The sequence below is a fragment of the Kryptolebias marmoratus genome, linkage group LG3 (genome assembly GCF_001649575.2).
Source record: "Kryptolebias marmoratus isolate JLee-2015 linkage group LG3, ASM164957v2, whole genome shotgun sequence".
In the NCBI taxonomy this organism is placed as follows: Eukaryota; Metazoa; Chordata; class Actinopteri; order Cyprinodontiformes; family Rivulidae; genus Kryptolebias; species Kryptolebias marmoratus.
Window position 1 is genome coordinate 2,462,654 of NC_051432.1, and position 22,754 is coordinate 2,485,407.

The window sequence follows — 22,754 nt, forward strand, 5'->3', positions numbered from 1 at the left end:
CATTTGAAATATATGAGTTTGTATGTAATGTATGAATATAATATACAAGTTTCACTTTTTAAATGGAATTACTGAAATCAATCTACTTTTTCATGATATTCTAATTTTATGACCAGCACCTGTATACACGAGCGCCACCGGTGTGAGCTGAACTCCACAAATAAGGGAAATCTGATGCAAGTTTTGTCTACCTTGAAGCCCATGAAGTTGACTTGGCCGGAGGCAACGTAAGATCCACTTTTGGACACTGAAATGCAAGACACGTTGTTTGTGTGTCCGTGCAGGAACTCCTGTTTGCCGTTTGCAATTCTCTTCAGAATCACCGTGCAGCCCAGAGGATAGATCAGGTGCTCCCGGTCCGGATGGACCCTCAGGCCAGAAGGCACATGTCCTGATGGAAAGGATACAAACCATCCCACGACATGAGGACAGAGGCCTGATCACAGTGGCGAAAGGTAAAACAAGCAAATGGTTTCAAATTGTAGCAAGATGCAAAGAAAAACAAGTAGAATCGATATACCAAATATCAAACTGGTTTGCTCCATCAGCACATGCTTATTTAACCCCAGATTGCAGTAATAACTTCAAATTTTCAACTGAGTAAAGGTTAGCAATAGTTTTTAAAATATTACTGAGGAATATTTATTCTGACGACTGACTGCATTGAGCAACATTTGCTGAAAGTTTCATGGCAACGTCTTAAAAAGAACTGAAGGAATAATGACAATTTTTGTGACAAGTTGCAACTTTTCATGTTGTTCAGTGTAAACTTAAATATATTATTTAATCCAGAATCATGGCTATTAAAACGTTTAAATCGATTTATATGAGCTTGGTGTCACACTAAATGTTTTTCAGGCTCTTTCAAATGATTTCCTTTGTTTTGAAATAAACCTTTTACCAGCTATGAGTTTCTGACACCGTTTTTGTGCGTCAGAAGCTGAACAGTTTGGGAATCACTGTAAACATTGTTTTTTCAGTTCCTGTTTATTTTACAAACCGTGTTAAATTTGGTGGCCCACGTGTAGACTAATTTCTGGCTGATTTATCGTGTTTATTCCATGCTAATTATCGCTGCTGGCCTAGCTTTTAGCAGCCCCAAATGAACGTTAAAGTTTGCATTAAAAAAAAAACACCAAAACTTACCGTTAAATCCAATGACCGCCTCCAACTCCAGCTGAGGGATACCTTGAGTTTCATTAGCCATAACTTAAACACTAATATGACTTTCTCCTTCACTCGACAAGAGTTTTAAAAAGTCCGTATTCTTCAATAATTTCAAAAGGTTTGCTGTGAAAGTCAACGCCAGCCAATCTTTAATTCTCCGTACAGGCTTAAAACTAGCGCACCGAAAGCTACGTTAAACAAATGGTCGCCTAGCAACAGGTTTGATGCGTTCACGTACGCTCGAAATTCCTGATATATAACAGGAGAACGGTTAACACGGACATCGACATAAAGTATAATACTTTCATATTATAAAATATAAATACTTTATAACATAGTTTATATTGTGTGTTTATATTAGAAGCACTGAAAGCAATTTCTATACTTTTTCAAACCTACGTCTTCAGATGACAATACACTGAACCCATTTATACCTACATCCATCTGAAACCTTCAATGACTAAAACTTTTTTTTGCAGCTAATAACATCTAAAGAAAGCAGCAAATAAGGTGCTTTTTGACATAAATTCAACTATATGAAGGAAAACTAAAACTGAAAAAGTTGATCGATATTTTGTTTAATGCTAAAAGGAGGGAAAAAAAACCCTGTTTAGTTACTAGTTTACAACACTTAAAATGTTGAATCTGTTTGGGGTTTTTCTGTTCGAAATCATCCATCCATCCATCCATTTTCTTTACCTGCTTCTCCTTTCTGGGTCACGGGGAGCTGTGCGAGAGGCAGGGGACACCCTGGACAGGTCGCAAATCCATCAGAAAGACGCATAGAGACAAATGAGACAAATAACCATTCACACTCAAGGACAATTTTAAGCGTTACCAATTAACCTAACATGCATATTAGGTTAATTACCCGGATTAAACCCATGTGAGCACAGGGAGAACATGTAAACTCCACCCAGAAAGACCCCATGTCGGGAAGAGATCCTGCACCCTGCTTGCTGGGAGGCAATATTTAATTGTAAACGAACACAAAACAACTAAATTGAAACAGTGCAATAGTTTTACATATACAGACATTTTCTGCATTGAATTTCATCTTCACTTATTTGACATGCTTTGAATTTTCAACCCATGTCATTTATTTGTTACGGAGTATTATTACATTGTGCCATTTGTGCTCTTGTTGCCAACATACCAGAAACACGGTAGCTGCTCTACAAACACTGATCTGCTCCTGATGCCTCCTGATTGAACAGTTAAAGAAAAACAACAAAGACTTCAAACTAATCCATTCTTTGTGGTTTATCGTTTTTACAATATCAATACGTTGAGCTGAACTGTAAAGGACACCATTAGAAACACAAAATACACCTGAGAACATTTGATTAATGTGGATTTCAAGACCGTGGGCTCTCGCCGCGCAGCGACAAAAAAAAACACCTCGGAGGAGTTGGTTTCTTTAGCGTTTACTCTTACCAAGGTGGACTGTAGCAAACGCAAAATAAACCCTTAGTGAGCAACAAAAATATTAGGATTTGACCTTATTTTAATGTCACTGCAGAGACAAAGTGTTCATGCAGGCTGTGGTATTAACTAAAACGTACAATCCAAGCTCTGAACGAGCTCAGAGGAGTTCCAACTCTTCCAGGCAATATTTTATTTAATAAACAAAAAACAAAGACAACTTTAGTTTTTAAACGCTGTTCATTTTTGGTCAATAACTCTTCATTTTGGCTCGCTAACAGTTTTTTTTTTTCTTCTTTTAAACCTGCGAATGTACGATTCAGGTGTTCGCTGTAGGGAAAATGTCAGTGCACCATTCTAAAAGTGTCATGTATGATGGCATATTGAGGTCACTCAGAAGACAAAAAAACAAAAATGACAAAGTCTACTCTTGTTTCTCGGCTGTGATATTAAAATTGTAATGTCAAGATTAAACTCAGTATGTCGAGCGGGAACGTTGAATAAAAATTTTAAAAAAGTGATTCAAGACTAAGATAGGGAAAATCTTCAAATTCAGAGTCAAACAAACAAACAAAAAAAAACCCTTCCTGGTTATTTTTTTCCTTCTTCTTCTGAATGGCTCTGATGTGCTGTCTCAGAAATGGTTTGGACAAATGTTGGGAAGAGAAAAGATTTTGTTCTAGCCCAGTGGTGTCCAGTCCTGGTCCTGGAGGAACACCACCCTGCAGGTTTTAGATGTTTCCCTGCTCTTCAGCAGGTCTTCAAGTCCTACGGAAGCCTGGAAATCACTCAGACATTCAAATGAGGCGGGTCAAAGCAGAGAAACATCTAAAACCTGCAGGATAGTGGCCCTCTAGGACCAGGACTGGACCCCACTGGTCCAGCTTGTACAAAGACTGGTTGAAATGTGCCACACAACTAACCTGTGGTAAATTAGTACATATTCTGAACAGATGATTTGTGCCTCTCTCTTAGGCATTAATACACCCACATGCACCAGCATTTATCTTTCACTTTTGATCATTACAGAATAAAAACAAGACGACATGGTGCGCCGATCTTTGAACGTCTGACTCGTATCTCGTGTAAACGGTCAGAATCAGCGCGTGCTTTAGATGAAACTGACTTGATCTCCAGGAAACAACCTGGGTTTTTTCAGCCGTCTGGGTTCTCACATGGTTCCTCAAAACTCAATGAGTCTTTAGAGGTTCCCAGAGCCATCTGTTTGTGTACGTGCGTCCTTCTGTGTCGACTGAGCGAATGACTCCAGGAGAACCTGCGGCCGCACGTGAGGCACGAGTACCGCTTTTCACCCGTGTGCACGCGCTGGTGCTCCATCATGGACTTGTACCGCGTGAACGTGGCCCCGCATTCGTTGCAGATGTATTTCTCGGACTTATTGTGGACGTTCTGTTCGTGGTCCTTCATGTTGCCCAGCTGCGAGAAGCCCTTGCCGCACACAGAGCAAACGTGCGGCTTCTCCCCCGAGTGGATCAACGAGTGGGTGTTCAAGCAGTGGCGGGAGTAGAAGGCCTTGCCGCAGATGGTGCATTTAAACGGCCTTTCGCCCGTGTGGCTCCTCATGTGCGTCTTCAGGCCCTCAGAGCGGGAGTAGCACCGGTCGCACAGCGTGCACCGGAAGGGCTTGTCCCCCGTGTGGGAGCGGAAGTGCCGGCGGAGCTCGGAGGCCTTGAAGAAGCTCATCTCGCAGCTGGAGCAGGAGTGGGGCTTCTCCGGCTGCGCCTCGTGGGTCCTCTCGTGAGCTTTGCAGTGGCCCGCCTCGGAGAAGCCCTTTCCGCAGACCGGGCAGGTGAAGGGCTTCTCGCCGGTGTGAACGCGCTCGTGACGGAGAAGCTTGTGAAGCTTCCCGAATGTCTTCATGCAGAACGCACACTGATGGGGCACCTTCGGTTTCCTCGAGTGTATGCGTTTATGCCTCTCTAACTTTGAAGGCCGATTGAAGATTTTCCCACAGTCGGGACAGGGATGCTCGTTACTCCGGTTGTGGAACTTCTGGTGCCGGATCAGCTTCTCTTCTTGAGCGAAGCTCTTCTCGCAGTGCTGACACTGATGGAGTATCTTGGGCTTCCTGTCGTGCACAGATTTGTGCCTCTCTACCTTCGATGGTCTGTCGAACACCTTGCCGCAGGTGGGGCAAGGGTAGCGCTTGTCCGATCTTTTCCTCTTCGGCTGTTTCTCGGCCTCGGAGTCGGAGGAGGTGGAAGCATCGCTGTAATCTGAATCCAGGTCCACATTCACCTCGACGATTTCTGAGCCTGTTGATGAACCATAACAAAGAGCACATTTTAAATACTTCACACCAGAGAGGACAAAACCATTCTTTAAACACAAGCAGAAAATAATAAGAGAATAGGAGAAGAGAGCTTTAAATATATATATGTATATATATATATATATAGGTTTTGATGAAAGAACATAAGGTATTTCCATACTCCATGAGAAGTCATAAATTCAGCTCTCAGTCATGTGGTTGCATAACAAAAATTGCGTCATTTTTGTTTGCAAAGCACCTTCGTCCGCCCCTTCATGACACGAGGCCTGGGCCGAACTTTTTCACACAGCGGTTTGCTCCGAGTGTTGTGTGATTGGTCAGAAGTTGTTGTTGGTGTGTTTATGTGGAAAAGCCGGTGAGCTTTAATGGAGTCATTTTGCTTCTACTGCTCCGCTGAGAGGCCGAGGCTGTTAGAAAATACAGCCGTCTTTACAACTGTTCCAGCAAAACATAGAAAGCTCTGAACTTAAAAAGATTGCGGAGATAGAGGCGGGAGGAAGTGCGCCTCGGCCAGGCAGCTTTGGGACAAGTTTCATTCGTTCGTTCATTACTGTTCACCATCAAATTTGTAAATGGTGCATACTGTCTCAGTCAGTTTAATAAACAAGTCTGCTCGGAATAAGGGAAGCAAAAATCTGTACGAGGACAGGAGAGCTGAGAAGCCGGCGGGAAGGAACCTGCAGGAGAAGGGAGGAGCTTCCCAGGAGTTCTGATCTGAGTGTCTTGTGGACGATGAGAGGTGTGTGAGAAAACGAACGGCTCGCAAACCACGTGACCACGAACGGACTTTGTGACTTCTCTTGGAGTACGCTGGAGCCGTAAGTGTCCAATGAGAAGACACACGATGGGTTCAGATAGCATTTAGACTTCCTTCAGCTTTTACTGTTTATTACGCTGCAACCTGATGCTGCAATAATCCCCCCCTGATCTACGCTCAGTACCACATAATGACAAAATGAAAGAGAATATTGAATGTTTTTGGGGTTTTTTTGCTGTCCATGAATGAATAAATACTTTATCCTTTATACTTTATTATTTATCCCTCTCTCAACCTCAGTCTGGTTGGACCTTTTAGTCGATAGTCATTTTCAGGTACCTCCAGAGATCTTTGTCATGGCTCTGTCTGGTCCACTCTGGGACATTCAGCGTTGTCTCTAAGCCACTCCTGTGTTGTCTTCTCTGCTTTGGGTCACTGTCATGTTGGAAGGTGAACCTTGGGTCCAGCCTGAGGGCCTCAGCTCTGTGGAGCAGGTTTTCATTGATGAGAATTCTGTAGTTTCCTCCATACGGCTTTCCTTCAACCCTGACCAGTCTCCCAGCTCCCGCTGCTAAAAAAAACACCTCCCACAACATGATGCTACCAATACCGTGCTTCTTTGTGGGGATGGTACTGGACAGGTGATGAGCAGCGCCTGGTTTCCTCCAAACACAGCGCCAAGAAATGAGGCCCAACAGTTCCGTTTTGGCTTTGTCAGACCGGATGCCGGTCTGAGAGTCCAAGCAGCTTTCACGTGTTTTAACACTGAGGGGAAGCTTCTGTCGAGCCACTCTGCCTTAAAGCCTAGCTCGGTGGAGGTCTGCAGTTCTGGAAACTAGTCCCATCTTCGCACAGGACCTCTGAAGCTTGGTCAGGTTCTTGGTCCCCTCTCTCACCGAGGCCCTTCTCCCTCGATTGCTCAGCCACCAGTCCTGGTTGGAGGCAACTGTCCTCCAGGGAACCTTGAGTGCAGCAGAAAATTATTTTGTTGTAGCCTTCCACCGATTTGTGCCCTGTAACAATCCTGTCTGTGAGCATCCGCAGGCAGTTCCTCTGATCTCATGTCTTAGCTTTTTGCTCCGACCATAAGTGTCAGCTTGAAAGCGTGTCCAAATATTTGACTTTACTACAGGTGGACTAGGAAGGTGTAGAACCACCTTTAGACAAACGAGAGGCACTTGAGCTCGATTTCAAAGTTTGCAAAATTAATATTTATGCAAGTGTGATATTAAAGTATCCTGTTTTTAAATAAATGTGCTTTTTTAAACTGTTTTTTAAACTGTTGTCACTATGGGGTACTAAGTGTCAGTTATTGAGGAGAGGGGGAAAAATGGCATTAAGAGATTGTAGCATCAGGTTGCAATATAAAATTGCAAAAATGTGAAGAGGGGCTGAATACTTTCTGAAGCCACAGTAGGTTAAGATTCATTTCATCAACTCAAATCAAAACTCCACAAGCCTAAACCTTAACACCGTGCTAAAATGCTGGACGTTGCTGGGAAATACAACTCTTTGCTCTCATGCGTTAACAGAGAAACGACACATGAAGACCATCCGTACATACTTTCGTCTAAAGGCTCCGATTTGATCTCAGGTGTGTCGTTGTCTGGGCCCATGGCTGCAGCCTGTTGACACACAACATAAACACACAAAACGGGAAACACAAAACAGGAAAATGACACTGCGACATCATATTTTCCAACACTGACCTCAGACAGGGACCGTCAACACAATGTAGTAAAGGGACAGAATGGGGGCTCTTTTTAACTTTTTAATTCGCCACATTTCTGGTAATTACGGCTGATTTCTTTTCGTCCGTTTTAATTTCTATGAAACAAATTTTTTTTACCTTGGTTAGCAAATGCCTCAAAAAACGTCCAAATAGAAAATTAAAAAAAAAACCTCTGTCAGAATGAAGGAGGAGTGAGCATAATGTTAGTTACTTGAATGTGTATCGTTAAAGCAAAAGTTCATATTTTTTGTTGGGAGATTCTGTGGAAACCTTATGATCAAATAGTATCTTACCTGCTGCAGATAGCCATACTTGTTTTTTTTGTTTTGTTTTGCTTTTTTTTTACAAATTATTGAACAAGTAGGATTTTTGTGTTGTATGTGGCTCAAAAAAAAAACCCCAACAAAAAACAAAAAACATTGCAACGGGGAGCACACGGGTACAAAATGGCGACCACTACGCACGAGGTGGGAAGATAAGGTGGCAAAAATAGCACCCGAATGACGAGCTAACGGCTAGTCTGAGCAGGATCAAGACCAAAATGAACATCTTAAAACAACACCGACCTCAACTATTTCATAGTGATTTTTATTCTTTGTACACTTTTACAGCTTTAACAACTTTATATTACGTAGCTATTTACACAGATATTTATTTAATTAACTGCAACAGTAACAGCAGCAGCTAGCTGTAGCACTTCCTGTGCAGACTGAGGCACTTCCGACCAGACAGATATTGCTGTGAAAACGCCAGTGTAATGCAAAATTAAACACAGTGTAAAGATTTATAGAAAATAGCATTTGTTTGGTATAAAGGTTTTAGACTGCAGCGGTTTTAAGACGGCAGGAATCTACTTTAGTCCGGGCAAAACTCGGACTAGCCGTAAGCTCGTCGGTTCTGTTCAAACTAACTGGGGCAGTTCATCCCACTTCAAAAGATCTGAACTGTCCCTTTAACTACTTGGCACTGTTTAATTAAAAAATTGAGGACAATCTCTGTCTATCATAGCAACCAGACACGACTGTACTTTAGAAACCTTCCCATCTTTTTTCTGTAAAGTATTGTGGGTGCAGATTGGTCATTTTGAACTGATTCGTTGCACTATTTTTCACTATTTGAGATACTAATAAACCCCCTTGAAAATGGCAATAACACACACAAGGCTTGTTGTTTGAACATCAGGTTGGTAACTACTGGTTGTCGAATCGTTTATGAACCCCGGGCATTACAGAGTAAGGCTGTCTTCCGGGAAAACGTTTCACCACCTGATTGTTTGTTGTTCGTTTGAGGCACACATATAAACACAAAGCTAAGCTAAACCATTTGTTAGCTACCTCCGCTAAAGCTAGTGTCGCCGTGTTAGCTGAAACAACGCAGGGCACATAAATAAAGTCCCACCTCTCTAATACGCTTTAAGAAGAGATTGTTACATTTTCTCTCGCCAACAGTTTCAATGAAAGCCGCTCCGCATGGGAGGAAGCAGGAGGAAACGTGTAGCGGCTAGCCGAGCAGAACCGAGGCAGCTCCGCCTGATGCTTCTTCCTGTGCGTGGTGCGTTCGGGGCCCTGCGTAAATTCGGAACGCGGTTTGTTGATAAGTTGGATAATTCAGTGCTGCTGTGGTTCAGAGGATAGGATGGAGGTCTGCTTTGGGTCTGGTGAAAAAACAGAGTTCGCGTCAGTATCGATTTCATGAGAATAAAAAAAAAATTGTTAAAAAAATAATTTGAAAATAATTGTTTTGTTATTAGAGTGGACATTTCCGAGTCGTACCCTGAATCAGAGGCGTGCTAGGATTTCAAACTATTAGAGGATAAGGTTTTTTAAGTTATTAAGGAGTAAAGTAATATAAGATGTGTTACTGGTTATTTATTTGAAGACTGTTTTTCCTCCACATGAAATAAAAAAATGCTTTTGTTCACTCTGCATATTCTGTGGTTCAGGCTGCAGTAGTGGTAAAAAAAAGTTTTAAACCAAACCTCATCTCTTTATATTTCACTTCCAATAAGCCAGACTAAGTCTTTCAAAAGTTATTATTATTGTTTCAGCTTTGCGTCCACACTCAGTGTTTTAGGAAGTTTTAGTTTTTGAAAATGGGTTGAAGAGTGAAAAAAAGACTTGAAGACTTTTGTGTGTTTGTGTAGACGGCGAAAACACAACCCTTTTGAAAACAGTTATGAATACACCCCACCTCTAATCTACCCCACAATCGGAAGACGTCATCTTCTTCTTTTTCCGCTTTATGTGCGTGCTTCAACCCTTGCTGGTTTTTGGTGCATTTTCATGGCAGTGTTACAGCACCACATGCAGACCAGAGTTACCGTAACATCTGAGGTCATTTTAGTGCTTCCGTGTTGATGGAAGCATTTCTAAAAATGGTGCCAAGTTTATGATGATAGTTTTAGAAACAACAAAAGAGATTGTTTACTGAAAAAACTTGTTTCTGTGTGGACAAGGCTTCAACCACTTGGATCAGATTTGTTGGAGGAGGAAAATCTCTGAAACATGCAGGACACCGAGAACCAGGCTTGGGGGCCTCTGAGTTAAAGGACCCAATTGCAGGCCCAGTGAAAAGAGGCAGTTTTAGTACAAATTAAGACTCTACAATAACTAACCAAACAGTGATACAGGTAACACTGTAGGATATACACAGGGAAGGAGGGGATCTGACAAAAATTGAGGAAAAAGACATAAACAAGGAGTAATACTTTGTTCCATTTATCTCAGAAGTCAAAACCTAAATCTGGGTCAGACGAGACTTAACCATGTTCTAGCTGCAAGTTAGAAAATCAGTAGACTTTGCTAATTACTGTGCTCAGTGACCAGACTAACTACAGTTAGCAATACAAGTCAATAATAATGGATTTATCTGCATTCAAACATAGTACCAACATGCTCTCATAGTTGTTGGACAATACTGTTTGTGTGGATGGATTACTGAGGTTCAGTCACACATAGCATAGCGTTATGAGTGGAAATAAAAAGTGTATAACTGCAGCTATCACACCTTTTAATGCGTGAGTGAGCCATATTGGATTTGGAGGTTGGGGTCTGGGAAGGAACTTCCAACTTTTTAAGAAGGAATTCTGGCTTTGGAGTTGTTCTAGTTCTTTACAGTAACATCAAATGATTTTATTTTACAACAAGTTATTGTGATGTTTTTTTTTTGTTTGTTTGTTTTTTTAATAGTTTTGTTCTATGATAGAACTTGGGTCTGAGGGATAATTGAGAACAAATTTTTAATCTAAACCTTTTTTTTAGCTTATTATGAGACTAATTAAAATGTGATTATTTGTAAAGCACAATAATACATTTAGACAAAATAGGAGTACAATAAATTGAGACAACTGTGTATTATGTTAAATCATGATTCAAATGCAGCTGCACTTTATGCATTCTGTACACATAAACAGCAAAGTACACAGCATAATATAAGTTGTAATTGTAGCATAAAGGGACCCCTTCTTCAATGGCCGCTGACTTACACTCATCTTTCCAGAAATGGTTATGTGTAAAAGGTCATTCTGTTCTGACTGAATCCTTGGTACTGTTTGGATAAGTTGTTTTAATGGCTCCCCACACTCAGGATACCTTGTCAGCGGAGCAGATTATTCTTACATGTCTTCTCAGACATGGAAGAACATGATCCATGCAGAGATTAAATCAGTTATTTTAAATGTGAAATCTTTTGAAATGTGTCAGAAAAGAAATGTTGATGACTTATGTGTTCATTTGTCTAATAAGAAATTGGTCAAATGGTTTAACAAATTTTATTACTCTTTTGTCATTACAGGAGACAGTCCAGTGATCCTGTTAACAGAACCTCTTTTAAACAGGAAAAGATAAGCTCCATCTCTGCAGGTGCTCAAGTTCCTGGCCTTGTCAGAATCTGAGTGTCTGACAGTGATATGACATCTTGTCACTATTGATAAAACAAGAGGGACCTTGGCTCTTTGCTGAGTTGTTTTTGTGAGTTTGTTTTGCCTTCATCTCGGTCCCCTATCCTTTCGTCTCCCCTGGTCGTTTTTTGTTTAACCTAAGTTTAAAAGCTTTATTTAGATTTGTTTTGTGCACACTTCTTACATCATTCTGCTGCATAATGTTCTCCACTGCACCATTCTGGTTATGATGAGCAATATTAAATGTTAAAAACAAAGATTGACTTTGTTAGTTTGGTCGTTTGTTCTTTCAAAACTTCCGGTCCCTCAGCTGCTTTACACTTTGTGTATGCAGTTTCATAAAATAAAGTTACATTCCTTGAAGAGTTGCATACCACCTGTTTTCTTGCATGCTAAAGTTTTAAACAAAACTCTCTTATGTGATCCATATGTGCTCAGAATTTGTGTTGGGGGAGACTCTTGGCTACTACCACACCAAATTGTAGCTCATGATTTGTAAAAAAAACTTTATTTATTAGTTTATTTAACAAAGATAGTGTACATTAATAAACATTACAGGTAACGTACCAGAATTAGGCAAAAGGCTATTTTCCATCTGTTGCTTTTGCTCTTGTTTATGAAATATGTTTCTAACAGACAGATAAACAAGCACAAAGACACAGGCAATTACATGACCTCTCATAACGGTGGGCAATAATAAATATCTGCAAACTGCATGTAAGTCAAGTTCACATAAATAGCTTTAACAAAAACTGGTCCAGGTTTGACTAGGAACAAGGCGTTTAACAACTCCCAGCGTTCTACTGAGAAGAATATCTGCGAGATAAGTAAATGGAGTTCTGGATGCCCCAAACTTCAAGAGACTGGATCTGGAAACGTCCCTTGCAAAGTGGGTTGCTCCTGAATGTGTCACAGTGCTCGGTGTATCCTTCTTCTAAGTCTTCACACAAACAGAGAGCGTGACCCCCATCACCACCTGGAACATACGACACATACATTCATACTCAGTGTTTGTCTCTTATCCCAGCTGAGATCTTAAAGGGTTAGTCTGGTCATTTTTGAAGTGATGCTGTGTAGTTTGCCACAATTTTCCTAAACAAAAAGCATTCGTGTTACCTCGTGAATATATGTGTGTGTGGAGCATAGATAGATCATGTGTGTTCCGATGTTGTTGAAGCTGCTGAGTATATCTGTCCACTAGGAGTTGAGTAAACTTTTGGACTGACTAGACGCACTGATCATGCGGACTGATACATTCAGCAGCTTCTCAGCGCCATCGGCACACGTACTACATTTGCGTCGTAACACAGACGTTCGGGTTGAGAAAATGGCTACAAACGGTGTCATGCTCAGGTGTAGAAGTTTAATATTAGCTAGTGCAGCAAATCTTTCAGAACAAGATTTATTTTAATAGCCTGAAAGACCATATAAAATGGGTCCTCGTTTGCCTAGCCTGGACAAAATCTCTTTTCTCCATAACTATTTGACAGAACATGATTTCAAAAATGACCAAACATTCTCTTTAAGGCCAGTTCTTGTCTTACAGCGAGATTTAATGCCATACCAATAATGAGCTGACTGTCATCTCCTGCAATAAACTTTGAGGCTTCTTGCTCTTTGGGTCTCTTGGGCTCCTTTGCAGTCATTGGGTCTGACAGCGTCGTGAAGGGAAGGGTCAGATAGCTGGGCTTCTGAGGGCTCCCATTTGGACAGTTTAGAGTTTTGGCGTCGATCTGGGAGTTACCGCTCTTTGACACTTGAGAGGAGGCACTGATTTTGGCTCGGACCTGCTGAGGGGAACCTCTTTGGGTCATAATGTTGACCATTGCCCGCTGGTAGCGCTCCATGCTGGGACGGAGCTGAAATGATGGTTACAGTTTTAATGTTCAGTAAAATGTATAAAATTAATAAACTACGGAGATCATCTTAGGGAAAAAAAATAATTCTTGGAATACTCCATAGGCATTACTATTTCTTGTGTCTTCTTGTTGCTATTATAGCAAAACCAGACAAATAATCAAGAGGTCAGGAGGGATATATTAACAAAGGGCTACAATTTTCTTACACCGTGTTGTTTCATCATAATATTTTATATTAGCATGCCAATTATGCCTCCGTTGCACTTTAAATGCTTTCAAACATCAGTTTGTCTCTCAATCAACTGATATTGCAGCCAAGTAAAACCACAAACGAGGAAAATCTTGATGGAATTTGTTATTGCCTGCTCCTGAAGGTAAAAGACCTATTATGTTGTTGCCTGTATCTATGAGTGTGTTCTTTTGTATGCCTGTTAGCAAGATATCTCATGAACCACTGGGTTGATTTTATTGACACTCTCAGAAAGTAACTATTGCATGTACATCTACAACCTATTAACATCTGGGGTCGGTTTAGTTAAAGATGATCACCACAGGTAGGTGACATTAGAAAATACAAAAAATGGCTGACTAAGTCAATTTTAGATATATTGAGCTCTATATACATTTAAAGAAGATTTTGTTGTGTAGTTATAAGCAGTTAGCATCTTACCTGCATGAGACAGCAATCAGAGGAACCTCAGTTCAAAGAATCAGGGAGAAAATGTTATGGGAGAGTCAAGCTAGCAGCTGTTCAAATCAGGAACCATTCAGCTACAGATGCCCTCCATCTTAAGTGAAATAAAAATTCTAATTCTTCCTAGTACTTCAAGCAGTTGTTAAGCTGGAAATATTTACACCTTGTCACTTTTGCACAAGGCAGTTGCTTGGTTGTTGCTATTTTTGGAAGCCTAACGGTGTTTGTGTTTTCGTGTACAATAACTGTGTGCTGTGACTTCACACAGACCTGCTGTGACTCAAACTTCCTCCTGTTATAATTCAAAACAACAACTACAAAGAGTAAAAATAAACGATTACAGAAGCGAAGATGATATGCTATTTCTGGGGGGAAAGGAGACTACCTGTATAAATCAGATAATAGAGAGAAAGAACAAAAGTTTGAAGAAATAAAGTGAAATGAAGTGAAGCCTGATTAAATGCTCTAACTGGTTAAGGTAGTGCCATTATCTGCTTTACATCTGACTATTGCATCAAGTTTTGCCTAATTTATTAAGCTTTTAAAGGGTTAGTTTTAACATTTAGAAGTCCAAGTAAAGCCAGCTCTAGTTTTTATGGCAGTTCATGTGAGCACTATTTCATGGCTCTTTACACTGTCATTGGTTTAGCATTGCATGATTTTTTTTTACATATAATTCTGTGGTGGAATTTGACCTGTAGCACTTCCAGTGCAGCCTGGGACACTCCTTAAAATGCAAAACTAATGACAATAACTAGCTGTTTACATGAACCGCTATGAAATTTAGATTATTGGATTTATTTTAGGATGACAAAATCTGCTCAGGCTAGCTATTACATAGCAGTTCATGCAAATGTTTTTATTGAAACCTTAAACATTTGCATTGCTGTCAACTTTCCATTCTACTGATATTTTGGCAAAGTATTATGGATCTTCTTTCCAGAAGTGCCCCAGGCTTCACCAGTGCTACAGCTAGCTGCTGCCACTGCTTTTTGCACATGAATTCCATGTAATGTGAAATTGATGGCTAACTTACTTAGTAACTTTTAAGTACGTTTTAAATAACTTTTGGAGATTGGTGCTATTTAAAGATGGCAGCAGTCCACTTTGGTCTTGATCCTGCTTAGACTAGCCATTAGCTCATCAATATGGTCAGAATTAAACTGAAGTTGCTCAAAGAGCTATCTACAACTCATAAGATATTAATTGTTCTTAACCTTTCTACCAAACCTCATTTCAAAGTGTCTGAATTATCCTTTTACAATTTTAGAGGCAGAATAGAACAAGCTCATAGGCCATATATGGCTCAGTTAGTTGACGATCACTTTTTTAAATAGTGAAAACTCACTTTAATGGGTTCTGAGTAACAATAAGCTGGACTCCACCATCAGAATTTCCTCCCAATTCTACAAACTGAGATTGCTCTGACTGCTTTTTTGATACCAATGTCTGTAGACAGACTAGCAAGGAAGCCAGAATGCAAAAGTAAGATTTGTAGTTAAAAAAAAAAAGTCAAGACATTGGCTCACCGTGAAAACAAAACATTCCCCTGTTCCAAAATACGTGAGTCCTTGAGAGTCACGATCTCTTGTTTCGATCAGATCTGTTGACAGGTACGCTCCGAACACCTAAGAATGAGAAATGCTGACATTTTAGTTGTATGAAAAACATACTCTACTAACTCATTTTCATTACTGTGTTCATTTTCGCTTAAAAGTAAAGAGTTAAATCAAAGAGAAAAATCACACAAAATTATTAGGTCAACTTCAGTGTTCACTACATTAAGAGTTACCTCTTCGTCCGTTGTTTTGATAATGATGACCACTGGTTCGTGTCCTTCCACATGAGAATAAAATCTAAATGAGAGGAAAAAAGGAAAAACAAAAGGTCTATTTCTATTTTGAATTTTAATAACATAATTTCAATTTCAAAATAATGCAGTGTAAATTGAACCGCCACAAGAGCATTTTCTATGGTTGTTCAAACAAGAGAACAGATCGTGTTTATCATTACAAAACTGCTAATGGGTTGACATTTCAATTCAATACAAACATGTTGATGGTGCAAATACAACCTTTGTATGACTGGTGCCTAGCAAAAAAAAACCCACAAGAAAACCTAGATATCAGTTGTTTTATAATGCCAGCACACAAAGCAGAGTTTTACACTAAGATCATCTTAGGTTAAAAAATGACAGAGTTGTATTCATTTTGGTCAAACCTTGAAAATAACATAACTTGTAATCTCATGCTTTATCATGAGCTGCCATGCTCAGAGCATGTGTTGGGAATGACTCTCAGCTACGACCACATCAAATCTTAGCTGAATATCTGTAAAACTGACTGCATTCTACCCATTTTTGTGTTTTCATTATATCAAGATTGGCAGTGGCGGCTATCTTAAATTAAGTTGGCTCCAAAAATTAATCCGTTGTAGATGTACACCCAGACAGACACAGGCAAAAACATAATTGTCTGCCTTCACTTTTTCTCTCCAGGCAATAGCTATTTCTACACAATAAACAACCCTCAACATATATCATACCAGTAGTGTATGTATATGTATTAAACCTAATAAATGTAAAATAAATGTATTAAACATTTTTTCTTATCAAGAATAAAAAAAAACAAAAACATTGGGATCAAGATAAAGTCACTTACGAAGCAAGGCCTCTTCCATGTTCTGCTGTACTGAACAACCTTGTGGGACTGAAAAGAGCGACGCGCTCAGGGATCCAGGCCCAGATGACTCTCATCTCAGTCCCTGTAACAACACTGGAACTGAAGTTGGCAAAGTCCACTGTTTCCACCGTCTGCCTTTAGAAACATAAAAAAAAACCCAATGATACATGAAACAGAACTCAAATTTTACACTCCAGAACAATCAAAACTACAGCTGGCAGTAGAGCACAACATGGCATCCTTATAAAAAAAAAAAACGTTCTATTTTCTGTTTCAGTCATGCTTTTTTTTCTTGGAGAATCCAATGCCAACACAAGCCTACCTCTTTTGGTGTGTGCTGACACCTTTTCTCATTAGGGCGTCCTTGTTGGCATTGAACAGGAGGTTGAGCTCACTCCGAGTAGCAATGGGAATCTGGAGGGCTCTTTCTAGAAGCTTCTCAATCGTGCAGTGGCGATCTACACTCTGCACGAAACGCTTCATATCCGTTCGGAAGTCCTCCACATCGGCCACTCGAGACGACACGGACACTTTGTAGAGGTCGAGCAAAGCCAGTGCCACCCTACAAGCAATGATTATAAAACAATTTAACAGCGTTAATGATAGCTCACTTTCTTTGTTATTTTTTTATAAGCGTAAAAAAAAAAAGCTAGCTCAACAAACCTGTAGAGAACCTTGTAGCCCTCTAGTAGGTACACATCCAGAACTCTGATGGCATATGTGAACGGAAGGTCAGCAAAGATCCACATGATCCAGTCGGAGTAAAACTCAAAGAGGTTTTGGTGAGAGCTGGCGATCAGCTTACGAATGCCTCGGCAACACCTGTTGGCAAGGTCCCCGAATGTCATACAGGAGGCGCGGTAGGTCAGGAAGGTCTGGTCAATGTACCGCTTATTGGGGTCTTTGTAGCAGATGAGTCGAGACACACTGTAGAAACACTCGGCTTCATCCTCGCTGAAATGGAGGATGAGAGAGACCAAGGCGGGAAGGATGGGGCAGGAGCTCATGTCCGGGAAATAGTTGCCAAGGCAAAGAAGGATCTTTTTAACCGAATTCAGGCCGGCTTTGTTGAGACAGTATCTGAAAAGAGAGCGAGCAAAGGGGTCCCTCAGTTGTCAAATAAAATGCAGCAAGGGCAAAAACATGATATAGGTATGGAAGTACATTACTGTCATCTCAGAAGACAAAAAAGAACCATATCATGTTATAATGTGAAAGATTTATTGTTTGTACAATATCTTTTACACATTGTAGCATGATATTTTTGTATTCTTACAATATTCACGTTCTACCAAAATCTTTTCATGTTATTTCAATATACATGCTTATCATGTCATAACAAAAGTCTTTCAGATTTGAATGTGTTATCACTCTGTTGCATTATGAATATATTGTGAAAGGTTTTTGTTATAATGTATGAATACTGTAATAACATGAAAATGTATTTTTAGATGGTGAAAAGTAAGCTGTAATAAGTTGAAAAAGAGCTTGCTTGAGCAAAACATCTTTCATGTTATAACTTGATGCATTTCTGTTTTATTTTTGCTGGAGTGGCAGCAATGTACTTCCGTACAATTGGAATAAAATTAAGTTTATTTAATTTGAATTACTTAATTAATTATCCAAACCCACTTTGCCCATTTGTTCTGGACCTTAAAACAAAGCAACTTAAGTAACTGGTTTGTGGATGTTAAATCTATTTTAAAGCTATAATAAGTGAAAGATGGAAATATCTGATTGAACTTCTTAACCTTGTTATAACTACTTTTGTAAGTAAAGATATAAAATAGTGAATAATTCCCCTTAACATTTTAAAAGAATACCTTAAAACCAAAGAAACACTAAAACACTTCACTCGTGTTGTCACAGCTTTGACATTTACAAGGAAAGTTAGAATTTAGGTACGGCGCTAATCCCGAAAATCTCCTAATGATACAAGCAAATGCCATTTTATTCCTTTTCATGCTGGCTTACCGTTCCATCAATTACCTACTTTCCTCTGGTACATTAAACATGTTCCGTCATGCAACACAAGCTGCACATGAACCATTGCTGGTCATGGACCAGAGACAGACTCTGTCCTCAGTGTAAATAACCACAGAGTTCTACTTATGTAAAGCCAGTATCTCACTGGGCTGCAACTGTTGGTGACGAGTTGGAGACAAAATTGCAAGAAAATGCGCAAACTTTCTCTTGGAATCACACTGAATTTGTACTTATGTCACGTTTGTGGACGTACGCAACATTTTTGCGAATGATGTGCAAAAGTATTAGTCTCAAAGTGTCCTAATTGCATTTGAATCATGCCTCAATTTGGTCACAATTTTTTCTCTTTTATCGTTTCAAATCAGTCACAGTTTGGGTTGCCAAACCCTTCTGAAGTTCTCTCATATTTCTCGCACTGAGTGACATGCAGAAACAAAACTGAGAGAGGTTTCTCATGGGTTTGAGATGCCTGCGACATATGTGATTTTTTTTTTTTTTTGCAAATTTTTGGCGAATGTGAGAGGGAGGCCCTGTGAGTCAATCGACAACTCCCACGAATGTGTCGAGACATTTTGGAAACTCCCACACACGAATGCAAGTTCACAATTTGTTGCCAACACTCGAAGGCCAGATACAGGCCTGAATGACAGCGTAATGTAAAAGTGGCATAAAGGTTTACAAAACAGTTTGCTACGATATTTTCAAGTCTGAAGTTGTTTTAAAACAAGAAAAATCTCCTACTAACTGTTAGCTTGTATTCCTCGAGGAAGCCTTTACCTGATATAAACTATAACACTCAGTGATTTCTACTGAATGTAAGATATTATTTCTGATGACAACTCCGCAGAACACCATTTCAAAACTATCCCTGAAGCCCTCAAAAGAGAGAGAGATAAAGAGAGGTAGAGAAGCCCTTGTAACTTCGGGTCAAATTGACCCCAAGGCCACGGGAGGGTTAAGCTAACATCCATTAGCTTGGTAACGCCAACTTCAAAACCTCCTGGATATACCAACCAAAGTTCCTACATCAGTGTTTTGTTTTGTAAAAATGGCTGCATTAAACATGGTTAACCACATAATATGTGCTTTTGTCATAAAAATAAACAGAAATTTTAAATTCCAGAGGCAAAGCATGTTTTAGCTGTGTTTTTAATTAAGGAAAAATATCTTTCCGGTTAAAAAAGTACCTTGGTATTTCTCCATCCTCCATGTACTCTGGGACTGGGTGAGTGCTGAGTTTCTGCTCTCCAAAAAGCTTCTTGGCCAGATCGTGAAACACCTCTCTGTCCGGCGAGACGGCCCTGCAACGGACGAGTGTCCACGGTCAGGCAGTGCGGCAGAGTGGGGTTTCAATGAAAATTTCTGTGAAGTGTCTCAACCTGGAGTTGATGTTGTGGATGATGTGGTAATAGGCTTTGGCTCTCAGCGTGTGCGGCATGGCCCAGAATCCGTCTCGGCCCATGCCCTTCAGCTGCCGGTGCTCGCTCTTCAGGATCTGCTCGTACTTTCTGGCAGCTTCAGGGTCGATCTTCTCCCAGTCCACGAACTGTCCATACTTCATCCCCGAGCTGCAGCAGATCTCCCAGTTGTCCGACTCCGTGATGGTCATCATAGACACGGACCTGGCTTTGCCTTTACTGCCTGAGCAAGACACGCACATATAGCCACCTTTAGGGTACGCAATTGTTTTAAACGTAGAATTAGAATTCCTTTGTGGAACACTGTTTTAGTACCACTGAGCTTGTGCGGTTTGGACCTCTTGGGGGAGATTTTACCACCGGGCCGATCCCCAGCCCTATTCTCCTTTTTGGACATTTGATTCTTCAGCTGGGAGCTTGCTCTCTGTCTCAGAGGACTGGACCTCGAAAAGTTGCCCACGTCAAAGTCAGGCGACGACTCATAACTGTAAAATGATCTGAAGAAGATAAGGTCCGGCACAGATTACGCAACCAGTAATGGTATTAGTCATTTGTCACACTGGCTAAGAGTCGCCATAATCTTTGTTGGATAATAAAACAACCTTTAGGAGAAAAGCTTACCTGGAGCGAGGTCTTAAAATGGTTTCCGCTGTCTGTACTGGCAAACCATAAGTCTTACTGTCCTCTAGGCTGTTATAGGAGTGAGACCTTTGCCTTGTTGCCATGGAGCTCAGGTCTAGCTCAGAGGACATGTGGGATATTAAATTCAAGTTTCCACAGTTGGAGAACTCCGGCGTCCTTGAAACGTGAATCATCTCCCCAAGTCCTGTTGTTTGAAGACAAGACTCCTGGAGCGAAACGTGTCTTCCTACTAAATACACCTTCAGAGGATCCGGGCCTTATATAAGTCTGTGAGGCCATGTGACTTGTGGGCGGTTTGTTTGCGGTAATTAAAGTGCCGAAAGAGGGGAAAGTTCCACTTATTTTCCTGTTTTTGACTTTCACAAGACATCGTTTCTGAGAAGGCGCCATAAATCGTCCACCAGGGCCACCATCATCCATCGAAGACAAAAAATAAATAAAATAAATATTTTTTTTGTATATGGCATCAAAATATGTTGAAAATGAGGTAAATACAGGCACCTTTGAAGAATGAGCTTTTCTCCACCAAACAAAAACTTTACATCAGCTGACATAAATCCATTCATGTTCCACAATTAGTTTTGTTTTGATTTCATTCCTGATCCTTATCTGTGGTTCTTGCGTTTTGTTTTGTTTTGTTGGGTTTGGTTTTGGGTTTGTTAGTTTGTCTCTGACTCAGGTTTTGTGTTACATCTCATCGTGTTTTTGTGCACTCACGTACCCTTTTTCTCATTAGCTCACCTGTATTTATTCACCTCTTACAAAACCTATACCGTGGATTTGTTTAGCCTGACTCTTGTCATGGGACAGTCCAGGTGCACTTTGGAATTCACTGCTCGACCTCATCCTGCTTCTGCCGCAAATTTGGCTTTACTCACTCAAAAGGTTTTTAATTCCATCATTCTTTCGTATATGTGTGTGTTCATTTGTCTGTCTGTTAGCAAACTATGTCATGAATTTTGCAGAAAGTAATTATTGGATGTACATCTACAACTGATTCACTTTTGGAGTCAGCCCATCAAGATGGCTGCTACAACCAGCTGACCTTAAAAAAACAAACAAACATGTCTATAGCTAATTTTGCATATATTGAAAAAAAGATTTTGGTGTGCTAGTAGCTGAGACTGTTCCCCAGCACATATTCTGAGTGCCAACAGATTGTGCAAGGTCTTAATTTAAAACTTTGCAATTAAGTATATGGAGTCAAGCCTGTCTGTCTGTTAGCGAAACATCTCATGAACCACTGGACAGATTTTAACAAAACTTTCAGGAAATAATTACTGAATGTGTATCTGCAACTGATTAACTTTTGAAGTCAACCAAATTCAGGATGGTCGCTACAGACAACTGACCTCAGAAAACACAAAAAACAACTATAATTCAATCATTTCTAAAGGTTGGTCTGGTTGTAGCTGAAAGTCACCCCCCACACATACTCTATGTGCTACTCATTGTGTGAGACCTTTGATGAGAAGTTTTGCATTAATTGTTGGAGTCGACCTTGTTTGTCTGTTAGCAAAATCTCCCTTAAACCTCTGGATTTTCTGATTTTAATGAAACCTTCTGCATATAATCATCGGATGGATATCCACAACTGATTAACTTTTAAAGTCAACCAAATTCAGGATGGTCGCTACAGCTCATTCACCTTAGCCTACACAAAAATGGCTCTAACTCAGTCAGCTTTACAGATACGGAGCTAACATTTGATGTGGTAGTCGCTGAGAGTCATTCACAACACAAACCTCTGAGCAGCAGACTGCACATATTTTCAAGGTTTAACAAAATCAGCTACAATTCCATAATTTCTCCACAAAAGTTGGTCTCAGCCCAAAACTCTGACATGATAGGTGGTGGGTGATATCCATTTCTTCAATGAATGCTTGGCCCCCCCGATTGATTTTTGTGCACTTTTACATTAGGTTACGAGGTGTTTATTGTGGTAAGATTAATTTTTTTTTTTATTTTGAAATGTATCACAACTATGAACTGAACTGTCAAAAGAAACATGCTAATCAGATTACAACTGTTACTTTTTCTTTGAAATTTCCTCTTGTGTGGCATCAAAATGTCAGAGCAAAGTGTTCTAAGAAAACGGTCTGTTGCTTTGCACAACATGTGTTTGTTTTCGTTCAACATGAACAGTGTTTGGTCATGAAACACTGAAACATCTACAACCAGCGACCTCACACGTGGGCACAA

General features: G+C 40.2%; 3 protein-coding genes across 4 annotated transcripts in view; all 3 read right to left on the reverse strand.

The window, feature by feature from the left end:
• Positions 1-1,338, reverse strand: part of cfap52 (cilia and flagella associated protein 52) — a 22,124-nt gene extending 20,786 nt beyond the window's left edge. For both annotated transcript variants that reach the window (XM_017427717.3, XM_037974624.1), the window contains exons 1-2: positions 1,147-1,338; positions 192-391 (exon numbers count right to left, since the gene is read on the reverse strand). In XM_017427717.3, the coding sequence (XP_017283206.1) occupies positions 192-391; positions 1,147-1,207 (261 nt within the window). In that variant the 5' untranslated portion in view covers positions 1,208-1,338. The remainder of the gene's footprint in view (positions 1-191; positions 392-1,146) is intronic.
• A 905-nt stretch (positions 1,339-2,243) lies between these two features.
• On the reverse strand, positions 2,244-8,979 carry LOC108242698 (zinc finger protein 501-like). The gene is made up of 3 exons (XM_017427701.3): positions 8,805-8,979; positions 7,207-7,267; positions 2,244-4,868 (listed from the first exon to the last, which is right to left on the reverse strand). The coding sequence occupies exons 2-3, from the start codon at positions 7,256-7,258 to the stop codon at positions 3,748-3,750; spliced, it is 1,173 nt and encodes a 390-aa protein (XP_017283190.1). The 5' UTR covers positions 7,259-7,267; positions 8,805-8,979; the 3' UTR covers positions 2,244-3,747.
• Positions 8,980-11,761: 2,782 nt separating this feature from the next.
• Positions 11,762-20,792, reverse strand: LOC108242701 (TBC1 domain family member 24). Its single transcript, XM_017427705.3, has 11 exons — positions 20,532-20,792; positions 20,226-20,407; positions 19,872-20,133; positions 19,680-19,793; positions 17,170-17,586; positions 16,829-17,068; positions 16,486-16,641; positions 15,618-15,681; positions 15,355-15,453; positions 12,837-13,131; positions 11,762-12,248 (listed from the first exon to the last, which is right to left on the reverse strand). Exons 1-11 carry the CDS (start codon positions 20,723-20,725, stop codon positions 12,073-12,075), a joined length of 2,199 nt encoding a protein of 732 aa, XP_017283194.1. The 5' UTR covers positions 20,726-20,792; the 3' UTR covers positions 11,762-12,072.
• Between the last annotated feature and the right edge of the window lie 1,962 nt (positions 20,793-22,754).

Bases quoted from the DNA above. Each gene is read 5' to 3' on its own strand.
- LOC108242698 (XM_017427701.3), bottom strand. From the start codon at position 7,258: ATGGGCCCAGACAACGACACACCTGAGATCAAATCGGAGCCTTTAGAC. The intron at 4,869-7,206 runs GTATGTACGGAT...GTTCATCAACAG, and splicing joins ATCGGAGCCTTTAGACGAAA to GCTCAGAAATCGTCGAGGTG.
- LOC108242701 (XM_017427705.3), bottom strand. From the start codon at position 20,725: ATGATTCACGTTTCAAGGACGCCGGAGTTCTCCAACTGTGGAAACTTG. The intron at 17,069-17,169 runs GTTTGTTGAGCT...CATTGCTTGTAG, and splicing joins GGCTACAAGGTTCTCTACAG to GGTGGCACTGGCTTTGCTCG. The intron at 15,454-15,617 runs GTAACTCTTAAT...TCTCATTCTTAG, and splicing joins TCAAAACAACGGACGAAGAG to GTGTTCGGAGCGTACCTGTC.